This window comes from Tribolium castaneum, chromosome 1 (genome assembly GCF_031307605.1).
Source record: "Tribolium castaneum strain GA2 chromosome 1, icTriCast1.1, whole genome shotgun sequence".
NCBI classification, from domain to species: Eukaryota; Metazoa; Arthropoda; class Insecta; order Coleoptera; family Tenebrionidae; genus Tribolium; species Tribolium castaneum.
In genome coordinates, this window is record NC_087394.1 from 6,437,021 (window position 1) to 6,455,453 (window position 18,433).

Consider the following 18,433-nt stretch of genomic DNA (forward strand, 5'->3'; position numbering starts at 1 on the left):
TTTTGCGAGAAACGGAACAGTTTAAAAAAATTCCGGTAAAAATTAACCAAAAAAATTAGGGTTTAAGCTCGTTGTTTGGATAAAAACGCAGTTTTATTTTGTTTATTTTGTTATTTTTGTATTATATCGAGTGGTAAACCGCACCCCAAATTTTGAACACCAGATTTTCTCTGATTCCTTTTGATTTCCTCAAGATTTCCTTTAATTTTTTAAACAATTTCGCGTGATTTCTTCTATAACTATTAGCAAAATTTGATTAAATGTAAGTCGAAAAATTACCAAAACAACTAAAAAATCTATTTTTAAGAAATTATGCGCTGATGATGCTTTTTTATTAGATGAAAACGCAATTTAATTTGAGTCAAAGTGTGTTTTACGATTTTTTGAGTCATATTTTCCAGTTTTTGTGATATATTATTAGCACATTTATAATCGAGAAATTTAGTTATTTTACAAAATTTTTCAAAAAATTAACTCAAAAATTTCGCTTTAAAATTGATTCAAAAAATGCAATCTTCTTGTTTATTTTCCAGCGTTTTTTAGCGAGAAACGCAAAAGTTCAGCAAAATTCCGGTAAAAATAAACCAAAAAATCAGGGTCTCAGCTCGTTGTTTGGATAAAAACGCAGTTTTATTTTGTTATTTTTATGTTATATCGAGTTGTAAACCGCACCCCAAACTTTGTACACCAGATTTTCTCTCAACCTCTTTGATTGTCTCAAGATATCCCTTAATTTTTATAAACAATTTTGCGTTATTTTCTATAGAAATTGTTAGTAAAATTTGGTTAAATGTAAGTCAAAAAATCACCAAAATAACTCAAAAATCTATTTTTAAGAAATTATGCGCTGATGATGCTTTTTTATTAGATGAAAACGCAATTTAATTTGAGTCAAAGTTTATTCTACGGTTTTTTGTGTTTGTTTTTTATTCTACTAGTAATAGCCAAATGATGGCCGAAATGCGTCAAAAATTGTGTTATTTTTTCCGTGATTATTTTTCCGTCTAAAATAAACCGAAATAAAATAGACATTTTAATTTAAAATATATTTAAAATAACAGTACAATTAAAATTACATGCATTTATTTAGTTAATTAAGATGACGATGACGCGGTGTTTTTTTTGTGTTATATTTTAGTTCATTTTTCATTTAGACTATTTTTTCAAAAAAAAAAATTAATTATAAATTGTGACTTTTTCGTAATTTTTGTTTAATATTTCGTAAGGCGTTGATTAAAAAATATTTAGGTTTATTTACATAAATTATTCAGCCTTGTTATTTGGCAAAAAGTACTTGCAAAAATTGATAATAAATTATTATTATTATTATTATAAACATATACTCAAAAATTTCAGTAATTTTTTTATTAGTCCAAATTCTTGTTATAAAAATAATAGCGCCGCTGAAGGTTTTATTTTCATGTTCTTTGTTTTTTTCTTTCATTTTTATGAACACTCGGTTACTCGGTACAACTCCGGCTCCACCCAGAGTACAATATAATTATCTGGAGCGCACAAAGCTTTATTTGTCGCTAATAAAAATAACTCATCCAATAAAAAATAATAAAATTAGCCTCTCTCTGTTTAAGACACCATCGTGAAACACACATGATCCACCAGCAGAAAAATAATCTTATCAAGAAATAACAAAATTCTAAATGCAATAATAACTGTTAAAAAATTATCGTACGTACTTTGGTTTGCTATTTAAGGTCATAACAGACGCGAAGCCTGATATTATTTATTGTAGTAACAAATAGAGAATATGTTTACATGTGAATAACATAGTACAAAGAAATGGCAGCTTATGTAGCAAGGTAAGCACCATAAATAATTGCTGGTGTGCCTCGCACCCTATTCCACACATAAATAACTTAAAATAACCATTTCGTAAACACAACACTTAACCTTTTGCAAATTTTATCATAAAAAATAAATATTTATTCGAAATTTATTATCAATCTTCTTTGCCTAAATTTCCTCAGTAAATCACTCAAACTCGAAAGAGTGGTGGTTACCTAATAATTACTATAATTTGCACTAAAATGCCGTATAAACAACAACCTTGTCCCTGAATCTCAGTTTGTTGCTAAAACAGTAGTTTAATCCAATCAGGTCAAGTACAAAGATCAGTCAAGCGTTTTAAATTTGGCGCGACTTTTTAGTGACATACCGGGTGTCCACTATAAGAAAAATAATCTTTTTTTTACAAAAAATATTTTCAAGTATACTGAGTGCTTTCCAATTTAACTACAATACAAAATTATTTTTTTTTTTAAATAGAACACTATATAGGTATTTTTGGAATTCGATCGATTTTTATTAATTTTTGAAACTATTTGTTTTTTTTTTCAAAAACAAGTTTTTTTGAAATTTATTATATTAAAATTACGAATCCTAAAACAGGAAGACTTTTTTACAAAAAATATTTTTAAGTATACAGAGTGCTTTTCAATTTAGCTACAATACAAAATTATGTTTTTTTTAAATAGAACACTATATAGGTATTTTTAGATTTCGATCGATTTTTATTAATTTTTAAAACAGTTTGTTTTTTTTTTTCACAAAAACAAGCTATTTCGAAATTTATTATATTAAAATTAAGAATCCTAAAACAGGAGGACTTTCACCACTTTAAAGAAGAAAGTTTAAACTTAATAAGTACATATTTTTTAGCTCAGAGCAATTAAGAAGATAAAAAATTATTTTAAACTTATCAACATTTATGAAATAATGGCCTGGGAGCTTTATTAAATTATGTTTATTCACTTGTTATTTAATTTAATTAATTAATACATTTAATTGTGGATTAAATTTATGTCGCTTCTATAAACTGAAAACAGTAATCGAAAAAATAATAAAAACTGCAAATAATCTGTTTGCAACAAATGTATTTAAATAAGAAATAACAAAAACTACAGCAAAAAAACTAAAGAATTATTATATCACTTAAATAAAATAAAGTTTAATAAAATTACACTAAGGGCTGGTTTAAAGAAAGCTTGACTAAAGTTAATTGTGCTGTTAAAATTTAACAATTTCCAATAAACCAATTAAATTAGTTCAGTTTGGTCACGTGGGCAATTAACCAAACACTTAATTGCGGATTAAATTAATGTCGCTTCTTTAAACCGCTCCTTAAAATTACTTGTTGAAAACAAAAATCGGAAAAATAATAAAAACTACAAATAATCTGTTTGCAACAAATGTATCTAAATAACGAATAACAAAAAATACAATAAAAAACTAAAGAGTTATTATATAAAATTTAGTAATACTTAAATAAAACAAAATTTAATATAATTACAACACTAAGGGCCGTTTTATAGAAAGCTTAACTAAAGTTAATTGCGCTGTTAAAATTTAACAATGAGAATGTACCAATCAAATTGGTTCATTTTGGTCATGTAATCAATTAATCACGCATTTAATTGCGGCTTAAATTAATGATCAAATTAAACAAATTTTATTGGACCATAAACTTTTGACAGCGCAGTTAACATTATTTGAGCTTTCTATAAATCGGTCATAAATATTAAATTAATTTAATAAACTTAGGGCCGGTTTCTACCATGAGATCGAAAATGTACTGAATTATAGCAAGCTTTGAAAAAGAAGTGTAATTTTAGTCACATTTTTTATTAAAAAATTGTGTTATAAAAGACAGTGGAGGAGACCCAAGAAATGTCCAGAAATACTGTTCCTATGTTAGCAAATAACTGTTTAAAAAATTCTTAAAGAGATTTCATCCAATTTTTTTTTCATTTGTTAAAATAGCCTTTTACATTGTAAGCTTTTAATTGGATGGTAAACCCTATGTCAGAAGCAAGGAATTAGTTTTTGAAAAATCCTGATCTGTCAGTTTTTGACATGTGGCTAAAATTCTGCACGGCCTGCTCTAATTCAGTTTATTTTCGATCTCACGTTAGAAAGCTCTGTTATAATTTAATTCGTTGTTAAAAGTTAACAACGCAAATGGACCAACCAAATTAGTTCAGTTAATTTGGTCACGTGATCATCTAATTGCGAATTAAATTAATAAATGAATTAACTATTTTTCAAGTAAAAGCTGGAACTTTGGAAACTTTAAAAATTGTTAATGTAGTTTTTTGCATTTTACTCTCATATCATAAAAATTTGGGATAACGTTAAAGCATTAAATTGAGGTGTGTTAAAAACTCGTCAAAAATATCGTTTGCGATATAATTTTTTTGGACAGGCTTTTTTTAAACTGGCATTAAAACTTGAAACATCCTGTATTGTAGCTTATTTCTGAAACATTCAAAAAACAAAAAAAAAAACTTGTCTTTGGCCAAATTGTGTCAACAAGTTTAATTTACAATTTAAATAATTCCCAGTAAATCACTCAAATTTGGGAAAGTTGTGACTCAATCCCTATAATTTACTCAAATGCTGAAAATAAACACCAGCCTTGTCCTTGAATCTAAATTTATCGCATAATTAAGCTTAATTAAGAGGTCAAGTACAAAGATCGATAACACACTCAATCGTATTATTTTGAATTAGGCGCTGACTTCTAGGGACATGTGGCTCTTCGCAGGAAATGCCCGTCTTCTAACTTTGTCTCTTCCTCTTCCCTCCTCCTTGCTCTCATTTGGTTACAGTCGAACCGGTGTCTCAATCGTTCAATCCTCCGAAAATAGCCCCCGAATTAAATTCTCGCGCGTGGTTTTCGACGAATCGCCTTCCAGTTGTATGATCTGTACGATCTTGTCAATCTTTTCGTTATTTTCAAGAGCCATGGCGGAAGCACGTGAAAGAACCTTCATTATGGTCAAGCCTGACGGCGTCCAAAGAGGCCTTGTAGGGAAGATAATCAAGCGGTTTGAGTCGAAGGGCTTCAAGCTAGTGGCCCTCAAGTTCACCTGGGTGAGTATTTTTGCACACGTGTCAAGTCAATAACCCTCACAGCCTTCGGAGGAGCTCCTCAAGAAACACTACGCCGATTTGGCCACGAAGCCCTTCTTCCCCGGCCTGGTCAAGTACATGAGCAGCGGGCCGGTGGTGCCCATGGTGTGGGAGGGCCTGAACGTGGTGAAGACCGGGCGTGTGATGCTTGGTGCTACAAACCCTGCCGACAGTGCCCCAGGTACCATCAGAGGTGACCTTTGTATCCAGGTTGGGCGGAATATTATCCACGGGTCGGATTCGGTGGAATCGGCGAAGAAGGAGATCGGGTTGTGGTTCACGGAGAAGGAGGTGATCAATTGGAAGCCGGCGAATGAGGGGTGGGTGTATGAGGATTGAACTTGTTACACTTTATTTAAATGAATAAAAAATTTGGAAAATTATGGTTTGTTTTTTTTGGTTGTCTTGTGGTGACATTAGGCTACTTGATTCCGGTTCAAACTTGTTTTCTAGGAAAATTTTACGACAGATGGGTTAACAAAAATTATTGCAGTTGCACTGTAATTTTTTGAGTCAATTAAGCTGTTGTTCATTTATGTAAATCAATAATTTCATTATTAATCGATAAAAATTCAATAAAAGTAAAGTAGTCCATTGAACAAGTAGCATGTTAGTTTGGCACTCGCGCAGAGTCAAATTGCTGGTTGCCTACACTATTACATAAAAAATTCTTTTTTATGTTTAATACTTTTATTATTAACGAAAAACTAAGTGAAATAATAAGAATTAAAGAATAATTTTGTTTCCAAAAAATACGCTTTTTTCATAGTTTCAGGGCGCTTATGCAAAAATTAAAATCGACAGTATTTCGTCTAATAGTACCAAAAACTACAAGTGTAGGACAAAAATTAAGACAGATTTAGAATTTTTGGACAATTTTGCGTCACATGAACAAATTTGAAACCTAAATTTTTGGTTATTGTAACTTTGATGATTTATTTATTTACACATAAGATAATCTAAATTTTGGTTTAGTTGTTTTATTAGAATTATTTGCATAATTTTGACCTCGATTTCTAAAAAAGTTTACTCAGAAATAGATAATTAACTAGTTAAAAGGGCTACAAGTCGTTTCGGATTAGATCTATGTATTTATTTTTAAAATTAAAAAAAAATTGATCAAATTTTGTCTAATATCTTCAACATTACAAATACTGTAACAAAAGTGAGGACAGATTTGGATTCGTCGGGCAATTTTACGCCAAACAGACATCCTTTTGAAATTAATTTTTAGTTATTGTGACCTGTTAGTGATTTTCTTTATTGACACAAAAGTACAATAAAAATTAATTAGATCAAGCTGTTTTTTGTATTATTTGCACCATTTTGACTCGATTGACAAAAAATTTTGCTCAGAAATAAATAATAAACCTCGTTGAAAGTGATACAAGTCGATTTATTAGACCAATCAATTTTTTTTTGTTTAATTTTTGGGAGAAAATTGAAATCGTCCGTATCCTATAAAAAAAATGAAGACAGATTGGGTATACCTTGATAATTTTACGTCGAACTGGCTTACTTTTGTGATAAATTTTTGGTTATTGTGACCTTATAATGATTTTTTTATTGGCATATAAGTAAAAAAAAATTAGGCTAAACAGTTTTTTTTCAAATTATTTGCACCGCCTTAACTAGACTGCTAAAAAATTTTTCTCAGAAATAAATTATAGTTAAACTAGCTAAAAGTGCTACAAGGCGTTTTAAACAGATCAATTTTTTTTTTATTTTTGGAGAAGAATTAAAAAATCGTCCATATCTGGTTTAATATCTCAAAAACCATGAATCCTATTACAAAAATCAGGACAGATTTGATTTGATTCGGACGAAAAAAAAGTGCTACTAGTACTTTTATTTATTTAACTTTATTAAACGGAAACGGCATCTCTTGAAATATTAAACAAATACTCATTGAAAAAAATGTTTACATCTTTTATTAAAATTACAAAAAAAAAACTTGCAAATTCGACATCATACAAAACAAAAGAGCAACGGTATCTTTAATAAATATCCGTTTTTTTTTGACTTGGCGTGTTTTTATAAAACTTGCTCTAATTTTTTTTGTTTAATTATACATTTATTAACGAAATAATTAATAAAAGTTTTGAATAAAAATCCTAATTTCATATAGTTTTTTTTTTAATTCTAAACAATCTGTACAATTTCAATAAGCTTTCGCAGATAATTTTTAGAAACGAACACATTTTTTACTTTTAAATTTATCACATATCTTTAAATGATTTTAATAATAGTTAGGTATACCATGTAATGAGCATTTAATAAAAAATACATTTTATTTTATTTTTACCTTCTCAAAAAAAGTCAGATAGATAATTTTTGGGATACAAAATTCGTCGGGAGTGTCTTAAGATATGATTAAAATTCAATTGTGGGTTTTGACGAATCAAAAAAAACACAAAAATTAATTCAAGAAAAAAAATAGGAGTAAAAGGTTAGTAAATAAAAAATAGGTTTTTGATCATGAATATTTATTAACTGCCAACAACTACTCACATATAATCTGGTCCACAAATAACTTTGCTTAATTCTAAATTATTTTTGATTGTCTTCGCCATTTGAGGTAGCAAGTCCAGTTTGCAGGAGATTAGCAATTTTATCAACATCCAAGTTCGAGTGCCGAGCGCTAATTTTCTTCAAAGCACTGTTTACAATACACAAATCGCCTCGTAATTCCGAAACCACAGCTGTAATTTTCTGCTCATTGCTCAAAACTTCCACACTCTGAGTGTACGGATTGTAACGCAGACCGAACGGCCGCTGAATTTGTTCGGCAAAAGTTCTGCAAAAAATTGGATGTTAATCGTTTCCATCCAAACAAAAATTCACCTCATTTTCTCCTTAGCTTCTTCAAACGAATCAGTGTACCAATAACCAAGCTGAAACGACGTTATTATGCATTCCTGTTTAACGGTTTCGTCCGGATCGAAACGTTTTATTTTTTCCGGAGTGTTAATAGCGTGCCGGAGTTCTGCAACTGAACTTAAAAGACCTGCACCATAAACGCGCATTTCGCCTTCTTGTTTACACAAACCAAACTCAACCGTGAAAAAATACAACTGGAAAATAAGCATAAAAAAATTGTAATTTAGACAAAATTATCTAACTGTAGCCAATTTGTTAACATCCTCTTCTGAAGCTCCAAGTGAGGCCAAACCCAACTCTTGGGAAAACTGGGCAAAGCTTGGGTTCGCAAGCAAAGGCATGTGGCCCAATAATTCGTGGCAACAGTCTCTGGAAATCGCTCAAATAGTGATAGAAAAATCAGATTTTTGAAGATTATTACGGTTCTGGAGTGTAAAACGGGTCTGAAGAGTGTCGGATGTATTGGGTGCAGTGAAAGACACGGAAAGCTAAGCCAGAGAGAAAATCTCTTGGACTCAAGTAGCCAGCAACTGGGCGCAGTTGAAAGCCCGTTTTTCGCTTTAGAAATACGTTTACGTCTTCCAGTTGTGGGATATTGTCCTCTCGATAGCCGCAGTATTTTTCCAACTGAGGCCAATTTTCCAAGTACTCTCGACAGGCGTGCTTCTGGTAAAGTTTGTGAAGTTCACGGAAGACGGTTCCCCTTGATAAGTAATTACACTCTTAATTGCATTATGGTGTGAAAGACTTGAGTAAACCGCGATTTAATTGAACTTGGAAAAAGCGTTTTTTTACGAAATGTGTAAAAAAAATGTTGAAAATGTTGGGCCTAAATACAAATCAAAATGTTTAAAGTTAATAAAGCATCGATTTTTGGACAGGAAGGTGCAAAAGCAACATTTGCAACAAAATCCAGACGGTTGGAAATAATTTTAATTAATTTCGTTGAAGAAAACAAAAATTTACCTTTTATATAAAAATTGATTATGTTGTTATTTAATTTTCTAAAACTAACTTTAAATTCTGGGTGTTTGTTGATTAGTTTTTCAATTATGAATACACCAACGAAAAGATCCATCTTTTTTTATAAATTTAAAAATGTTTAAAGATAACAAAGTTATTAATTTCTGAAAAGGAAGGTGCAAATTTAAAAAATTTTAGGCAAAAAATACATTTTTTTTAATTTCGTGGAAAAGTGGTATAATACGTAAAACTAACCGTAGAATTTGCTAGAACAAACTGTTTTGTTCTAAAACTTTTAGTTTTATGAATATTTGTAAAAAATTAAATATTTCTATATGAAATTGTGTGAAAATTTAGTATAACACGTAAAATAAGCCCTAAAACAATCCGTGTTCTTGTAGGATTTTTTTTTTTAAATAAGTAGTTTGATTTATTGCCGGAACCGTTGCCCGGAGCTCCGGGCTCCGAGTTTTTACCATCAAACGCGTTCTGATTTTTTACAGCAATTAGAGCAAGACCATTTAAACAATGGAACTCTTTTAATGTAAACTCATGTAAAATAATCCGGGGAATCGATCAGCGTCGAAAGAATCGCTAAATTCCCAATAATTTTTAAGTTATTATGGGTTTTTCATTTTAGTTATTTTTGCATGTGTTTGCTGTTTTCTCGAAAACTACTTGTCGTAGAACAACGATCTTTTTTTAAAAAAAAAATAGATATTGAAAATAAGTTTCCAATGATGATCAACTTCGTAGCATTATCTCTAATGGTTCTGGAGTTATTGCTCGATAAATATTTCTGGTACCGAAAATCGACAAAATTTCGCAAAAATTGGAAAAACATTTATTTTGCTGTAAAATTCAGTATTTTACGTAAAATGGGCCGTAGAGCTCACTGAAATGAAATGGCTGGTTACACTTTGGTGCATAATTATTGCCTAATTAAATTCTTCTTCATTATTTCGATAAAAAAAATGTGTTCTGGGGATTTGTGTTTTTTACCATGACGTTTCATATAAAAAAATAACCTAAAAATAACCATTCTTTTTTACGAGTTCAAATATGAAAATATTTAAAAGTGACAGAGATGAAAAGAAAGATAAAGATAAAGAAAGATAAAATTTTTAAAAACATCTAAATATTTGGAAATTAGTTAAATTTAAGTACCTACGTATAAATAATGTAAATACAGACAGATACAAAATTATTTTTAATTATTAATGTTGCTGCATATTCCATAGATACGAGTAGATGTAGTATAGAGTTCCTATATTCCCAATAAAGGAACTCTAATGTAGTACACCTTTATTCTAGAAGTGGTTACTATGGTACATTACTTGATTTAATTTTTTGTTACCTTACTAATTACCATTTGGTGATTTTTTTATTCTGTCAGTGAAAAAAATTAACAAAAATTTCTCAATGTACTTGTAACAGAAAACGTTTTATTATACACGTAAAGAAAAGTTGGCATTATGTGCTCATGATTCCTCACTCGCAGTAATGAATAACTTTCCTTTACTTGCATAATAAACTACTATTTTTTAATTTTATATAAAAACTCCGGCTTTTCATTTGGAAAAATTGATCAAAGCTTCCCAAGCCTAAGCTTAAATTCTGGGAATTTGTAATTTTATTCTCTAATTGTAAATAATCAAAGGAAAGCTTTAAATTATTTCTTCCACACGTCCAAATACGATTTAAAATGTATAAAAATGACATTGTTATCGATTTTTAAAAAGAAAATTTGTAGGTGCACTTCCAATTTTTTTAAAAAGTCATTCCAAAATTTGTTAAACTTAGATCGATTACAGGAATGTTAATAAATATTGGGCAACTCAGGTAGAATTAAATTCTCTTTAATTTTTCATACAAAAAAACTGAGACTTTTTATTTGTAAATGTAAGTGTAAATGGACTAAAAGAAAACATGCTTTATACGACTTGAAAATGTTAAAAATGTTAAGTTATGTGCAAATCCTAAAACCTTCAAAAAGTCTATAAGAATTCTATAAAAAGTTAAAACTTGGGTTGGTACAGATTGAATTTAACACTTTAACACTTGATGTTCTATAAATTTACCTTAGATTATGGAATTTGTTTGTTATCTTATACGCAAAATGAGCCGCTGCATTCAATGGAACAAACCACATTGCTCTGCGACTTTCCGTTTTCGAGTTATAAATTTTTTTTGTAAATATAATTTTCCACTATAGGTATTGCCTATCTTAATTTTTATCAAAAAACTTTAAAAGTTTACATTTTGTTAAAAGATGTTTTTATACACAAAATGAGTCGCTGAATTCAATGGAACAAACTGCATTGCTCTACGACTTTTAATTTCCGAGTTATGGATTTTTTTTTGGTAAATAAAATTTTTCACTACAGATATTGCTTATCTTAATTTTTAGCAAAAAACTTTAAAATTTTACATTTTGTTAAAAAAAATGGTTTTATACGCAAAATGAGCCGCTGAATTCAATGGAACAAACCGCGTTGCTCTAAGACTTTTAGTTTTTGAGTTATGATTTTTTTTTGTAAATAAAATTTTTCACTATTGATATTGCATATCTTAATTTTTAGCAAAAAACTTTAAAAATTTACATCTTGTTAAAAGATGGTTTCATAAGCAAAATGAGCCGCTGAATTCATTGGAACAAATCGCATTGCTCTATGATTTTTAGTTTTCGAGTTATGATTTTTTTTTTGTAAATAAAATTTTTGACTATTAATATTGCATATCTTAATTTTTAGCAAAAAACTTTAAAAATTTATATCTTGTTAAAAGATGGTTTTATACGCAAAATGAGCCGCTGAATTCATTGGAACAAACCGCATTGCTCTACGACTTTTAGTTTTCATGTTATGAATTTTTTTTGTAAATAAAATTTTTCACTGTAGATATTGCCTATCTTAATTTTTATCAAAAAATTTTAAAATTTTACATCTTGTTAAAAAATGGTTTTATACGCAAAATGAGCCACTGAATTCATTGGAACACACCGCATCGCTCTACGACTTTTAGTTTATGAGTTATGAATTTTTTTTGTAAATACAATTTTTTACTATAGATATTGCCAATCTTAATTTTTAGCAAAAAACTTTAAAAATTTACATCTTGTTAAAAAATGGTTTTATACGCAAAATGAGCCACTGAATTCATTGGAACAAACCGCATCGCTCTACGACTTTTAGTTTTTGAGTTATGAATTTTTTTTGTAAATAAACATTTTCACTATAGATATTGCCTATCTTAATTTTTAGCAAAAAACTTTAAAAATTTACATCTTGTTAAAAGATGGTTTTATACGCAAAATGAGCCGCTGAATTCAATGGAACAAACCACATTGCTCTACGACTTTTAGTTTTTGAGTTATGAATTTTTTTGTTGGATAAAATTTTCCACTATAGATATTGCCTATCTTAATTTTTAGCAAAAAACTTTAAAAGTTTACATCTCGCTAAAAGTTGGTTTTATACGGAAAATGAGCCGCTGAATTCAATGGAACAAACCACATTGCTCTAAGACTTTTAGTTTTTGAGTTATGAATTTTTTTTTGTAAATAAAATTTTTCACTATAGATATTGCCTATCTTAATTTTTAGCAAAAAACTTTAAAAGTTTACATCTTGTTAAAAGATGGTTTTATACGCAGATATTACTCCAGAAACTGACCGAAAAATCTGTTATTGTTTTTTCAATCATAAATATATCATGAGAAAGATCTAATATTTTTTTCTTCAAATGTCTAAGTATGATTTAAAAATGACGGAGTTTTATTTAACTTGAATCACGGCTGTTATTAGAGTGACTTAATTTAACAAGATTTATTGTTTGAGAATTTTTGTAATTACAAATTTGACCCACAAATCCTTAATAATTAAATGACAATATAAAAATAAAGCAATTAGTTACATACCACGTTTTTATTTCTTCTGGAGTATACTGAACCTTCGGTATTGGCTGCCCACTAAAAATGCAATTTCAGTAAAACAACACTTTTTAAAAACCACTTACTGTTTATAATTCATTGCAATTCTAAAGAACTGTTCTCGTCTTTTCCTGTAGACGGGATCTTTAAACCCTGGATGATCAGCATCAAGCTCAGCTCCATACATTAGCACATTTTGTGCTTGATCAAGCTCTGAGATTTTCTTCGGAAACCAAGGCATGTCATCAAAATCTACAATTACGATTTATCACCAATAAACTTACTGTTAATAGAATTTTCACAATCATTCTTTTATGTCCACTATAATTGCTAAAAATAATACTCCGGTTTCCGGTAAAATGGTTATTGTGGCGAAAGCCATGATAATAAACCGACTTTTATTAGCTTGAACCGAAATCTATCCGTCAAGAGTGTTTTAAAAGCGGAATAATGAATACCAACAACCAAGTTCTCCACTTACCGAAGCTCGTAGTTGCCGATAATGGAGTAGGAGGAGGGAATTCGTTCTCTTCACCGTTTCCATAAGTTCCTATGACCATAGTTTGCACTTCTCGTTTGAGTAGACGCCCTAACTGATCTAATTTACGCTGATCAGTGTCAATATCCACCAAGAAGTCGACCTGATTATCGGCAAGTTGCGATGGACGAGATTCGATGTGATTTACGTTGATGCCGAGGTCTTGGAAAGCCTGAAGGGCACGGACCAGACCTCCGACTTGGTTTTTTAGGGTGAAGATTACAGAGATTTTCTCGACTTTCGGTTTTGGTTCCTCGTTTAGCGCCTGGAAAATTATTGATAATAGTGTATTATTATACGAGTTTTATAAGACGTTCTATTGTGGCACGAATGGTTTTGGAGCATGACGAAGGAGTGCTACAATTAGGTCTTACAAAACGAGTGCAATATATTATTTTTTCTACTTTCTATTTTTGTAGTTTGTTTCTGTTTAGTTTAACTTATCAAAATCTGTTCAAACTATTTCCTAATTTTGTTAATTATTCGAGCTTTATCAACAAATGACTTGACACTAAATTACAGTGATGGCTGTAATTTACTAAAAATTTACTAAAAGGAGTTGCACAAAAGTTCTCTTTGTGAATCTACTTTCGGTTTCACAATGAACAGTTTGTGAAACCAAAGTAGAAAAAGAATTTTTCTTGTTACTGACGTTGAATTATTTTATTGCATTTTTATTCAACGAGTCAGTACAGTTCATTATCCATTAAATAGTTAAAAATTATTATTTCCTAATTGTTACTGTTCTTAGATTAAAAGTGTTTTATTTAAAATTTTTAAATTAATTACTTTATAACAAACTTCTTCATTTTTTTTATCTTTTTGTTTGCAGTGAGCCAAAAAAATTATATTTTTTCAGCTTAAACTTTTTTTTTTAAAGTGGTACTTCTTTAGGATTTTCAGTTTTTGTGCAATAAACTTTTGAAAGAAGCGTGTTTTCATGAAAATAAATAATTAAATTTAATTAAAAATGCATGTTTGTATTTTAACTTGCAACTCATTTTTAAAACATGTCGTATAATTATTTGAAAATAATTTTAGGTGATGCAATATGTTCGTATAACTTTAGCTTTTGTAAAAAAAAAACACTTGGTAGGACTTTCTGTTGTAAAATACTTCCAATCTTTGGCAACATTTGATAAATAGGAATTTTTTTTAAGTTAAATAAAATTTTGCAATTTGGCGACATTGAAAAACACGAACATGGACGCTTTTATCAGAATTTCAAATAAAGACATGAATGAAAATAAAATTAACATTTTTTATTTTAAAGCACACGGTTATTTAATCGCTGAAATAAGTATTCCAGATTTCAAACTAAAGAAAAAGAACTATAACAGAAAATGCTTGTATACATAATAAAATTTTATTTTATTTTAGTGTTTTTAAATGAAATTGACTTCTAATTTTGAAATTCAAAGAAAATTCTGACTTTGAATGCGTTGAGAATATTTTTTTAATAAATAGAAAGTTTAGCATTTTGAAAAACTTGTGGTGTTTTCTTACTTAATTACTTTCATGGGGTCTTATTACTATAATTTATTTAAACAAATCAAAAAAAAATTAATAGCTTATGCGAATATTTGTATAAAATAGAGATAATAAATAGTAAAAACGTTTTCTATCTTGAATGAAATTATTTATAATTTTTAAATTTTAAAATCTTGAATAACGTAGAATGTATTAACCTAAAGTACTATTATAAAAAAATATTTCTACAAATATTTAGTTCAGTATAGTCGGTCTTAAAATGTTAAGTTTTGAAGCAAAATAATTTTTTTTGGTATTACAAAATTCGAAAAAATCAGAATTTGTTTTTGGAATAAAATTTCAACTAACAGAACATTCAGCAATGGAAAACTTTGGTAATATTTTCTTTTATTAATGCGGCATTTTATTAATTAATGACTACGTTTAACTTAACTTAATATTGGTTATTGAAAATTTTTAGTAAATTATTATTTATTTTGAATTATTATTGATATGACATGAGTTCGAATTAAATGTTTTAAAAAGTAAATATCTTTTTAAAATTACACAATTCAAAAAAAATTCAGATTTTTTTTTCTTTTTTTAATGTGGCATAATTAATTAAAATGGTATGAGTTATTATATAAAATGTAGAATATTAAATATTATTATGCATTATGCATTATTTTTAAAACCTTAGTGCCTTTAGTCACAAGTTTGTTTAAATTCTTAAGTAACGTAAATAAACATCACCTACAGAACTATTATACGAATGGACAATGAGTTTGAATTTAACGTTTTGAAGTAAAATTAGTTTTGGAAATAAAAAGGTCAGACTTTTAAGTTTGAAAATATTCATTTAACAAACAAATCTTTCAGCAAAAAAACTAATCGTTCACTATAGTTAATTATAACTTTTCAGGCAGCCTTAATTACTACTACAATTTTTCATAAAATTAAAAAAAAATTATCTAATTCTGATGATTTGAGTGATTTTATTAGAAAAATACTTTAAGCATAATATACAAAACTTGCTTACAAATTAAAACCGTTAATCTAAAACAAATGTAAAAACAATAATAATTATGCCATTTATTAATTAAAAAACTTTGTTCGCTGGTCAAGTGACTCAGTTAGGACATTTCGCTGATCTGTGCTGATATCGCGCAAATAGGGAAATTCTCGACTTAATTGAAAATTTTTGCCAAAAAACACTGATTACGAATATTCGTATAAAATATTAAATATTGAATACGTTTTGTATCTTCAGTAAAATCTGTTTCCTCGCCACTTAAAAGTATTTTTTTATAGTAAGTGTACACATTTATAACTTTTTTTGTTCATGAACAATTTTCTTGCAATATTTTTGTGATAGTACTTTTATTTTATTTTCAATCTCAATGACAAACCACTATTCTAAAAATTTGGACCAACACTAAAACATCTCGCCCGTAGCTTAGCCAAGTTATGTGTTTGATTATTAAGTGCCCAACAATTTCAAATTCAAAAAATTGCGAGTGTTGTTTGTGCTAAAAATTGAGCAAAACTTAAGCGGCATCCAATATTTGCGTGCGAACAAAGCGAGAGCGGAATTGGTCAAACCTGATTAGCTCCCGTCGCAGCAGTTTGAAGAGGACAATCTTCTTTGTAACTCCAATCTTCGCCGCTTCGGTAAAGCCAAAGACCAAGCAAAGGCTTTCCGGAGCCACTCATTCTTACTATATTCTTGTAAAGACCAACAGGTTTGTAACGATTAAGATTCCCGCATCAGCTTTTATAAACTCAACAGGACTGGCGCAGAATCCTTAACTTTGATTGGCAGAATCACGGTTTATGGCGATTCTTTGGCACAATTTTAGATTCTTCCAAGTCACTTGCCCCAAAAAACCGTCAAATATTCGGTGGAAATGTCACTAGGTCATCGGTTTATTTGCGCCATATTCCCGAAAATTGAATTTCTGTCTCAAATGCACCTTTGCACTTGACGCTGGATTAAATTATCTCGAAGCCTATCCGATGTGTTAGGTTATTTATGTTTTCTTTGCGCAACACGAGAGGAATTAAAAAGAAATATAGCGCTTTCAATATGTATTAGCTTCCCCCGTTCTATCAAATGGAGAGAAATTGATAAAACGTAGAGTGGGAGGTATCCTGAATCTGAAGTAGAGTAATTGAAACGATTCTATACCTCTTTGCTGAATAAACCATAAACTTGCTCTTGTATCCGCAGTCTCTCGTGAAAGGCACGTTTTAGTATAGTAACTCGATGGTAACAAGTGGAAATTCTTTTAATGTTTCATCATGAAAACAACTAACATTGTACTAGCAGAAAAATAAATATATAACCATGTACGTTTACGTTTATTTAAACGCCTGTTAAAAATGGTGGATGCGCCGGGTCAACAAAAAGTGTTTATTCTTTATTCTGAGATCACAACGTGTGTAACTTTAGTTCATTTGTTTTTACCCCCTAATTACAAAATGCATTAATAGTAAAATTTTAAAAAGCCAAAGATTTAAAGACCGAATGAGAAAAAAATCCGTGTGTTCTACAAGTTCGAAAGTAAATAAGTGGCGGTATGTAAAGCAAAAATTATTATTTTTTTCATTATTTAAACAAATGAAATAAAAATTTTTAAATTTATTTATGCTCTACTGTTTTATAAAGAAAAGTTGAATATCCGGCTGTAAAACGCTTTAAGAATAGCTGTATTCAGAAACAGCTACTTAAAGACTTTGGAAAGAAACTTGCAATAAAGCATAAAAAAATATAAACAAGTAAGTAAAAATTGTTATGGTAAAAATTAAACGGCTCAATGTAACGTATTTAAAAAATGGTGGATGCGCCGGGCCTACAGACAAAAATTGTTTATTCTTTATTCTGAGGTCACAACGTGTGTAACTTTGATTTATTTGTTTTTACCTCCTAATTACAAAATGCATTAATAGTAAAATTTTAAAAAGCCAAAGATTTAAAGGCCGAATGAGAAAAAAATTCCGTGTGTTCTACAAGTTTGAAAGTAAGGAAGTGGTGGTATGTAATGCAAAAATTATTACTTTTCTCATTATTTAAACAAATGGAGTAAAAATTTTTAAATTTATTATGCTCTACTGTTTTCTAAAGAAAAGTAGAATATCCGGCTGTAAAACACTTTAAGAATAGCTGTATTCAGAAACAGCTACTTAAAGATTTTGGAAAGAAACTTTCAATAAAGCATAAAAAAGAATAAACAAGTAAGTAAAAATTATTATGGTAAAAATTAAACGGCTCAATGTAACCTATTTAAAAAATGGTGGATGCGCCGGGTCTACAGACAAAAATTGTTTATTCTTTATTCTGAGGTCACAACGTGTGTAACTTTGATTTATTTGTTTTTACCTCCTAATTACAAAATGCATTAATAGTAAAATTTTAAAAAGTCAAAGATTTAAAGGCCGAATGAGAAAAAAATTCCGTGTGTTCTACAAATTTGAAAGTAAGGAAGTGGTGGTACGTAATGCAAAAATTATTATTTTTCTCATTATTTAAACAAATGGAGTAAAAATTTTTACATTTATTATGCTCTACTGTTTTCTAAAGAAAAGAAGAATATTCGGCTGTAAAACACTTTAAGAATAGCTGTATTCAGAAACAGCTACTTAAAGATTTTGGAAAGAAACTTGCAATAAAGCATAAAAAAATATAAACAAGTAAGTAAAAATTGTTATGGTAAAAATTAAACG

General features: G+C 29.1%; 2 protein-coding genes across 3 annotated transcripts; one reads left to right on the forward strand and one right to left on the reverse strand.

The window, feature by feature from the left end:
• The first annotated feature begins 1,663 nt into the window (after positions 1 to 1,663).
• On the forward strand, positions 1,664 to 5,312 carry awd (abnormal wing discs). Of its 2 annotated transcripts, XM_015978618.2 has the most exons (3): positions 1,664 to 1,817; positions 4,758 to 4,890; positions 4,933 to 5,312. In XM_015978618.2, the coding sequence occupies exons 1-3, from the start codon at positions 1,798 to 1,800 to the stop codon at positions 5,266 to 5,268; spliced, it is 489 nt and encodes a 162-aa protein (XP_015834104.1). In that variant the 5' UTR covers positions 1,664 to 1,797; the 3' UTR covers positions 5,269 to 5,312. The 2 variants fall into 2 exon arrangements, with proteins under 2 accessions (XP_015834104.1, XP_967503.4); XM_962410.5 differs by lacking the exon at positions 1,664 to 1,817 and having other exon boundaries at positions 4,591 to 4,890.
• Positions 5,313 to 7,398: 2,086 nt separating this feature from the next.
• Trhn (Tryptophan hydroxylase neuronal) lies at positions 7,399 to 16,474 on the reverse strand. Its single transcript, XM_962320.3, has 8 exons — positions 16,313 to 16,474; positions 13,184 to 13,505; positions 12,789 to 12,954; positions 12,691 to 12,741; positions 8,231 to 8,512; positions 8,052 to 8,178; positions 7,774 to 8,003; positions 7,399 to 7,726 (listed from the first exon to the last, which is right to left on the reverse strand). Exons 1-8 carry the CDS (start codon positions 16,421 to 16,423, stop codon positions 7,480 to 7,482), a joined length of 1,536 nt encoding a protein of 511 aa, XP_967413.1. The 5' UTR covers positions 16,424 to 16,474; the 3' UTR covers positions 7,399 to 7,479.
• Positions 16,475 to 18,433: the final 1,959 nt, after the last annotated feature.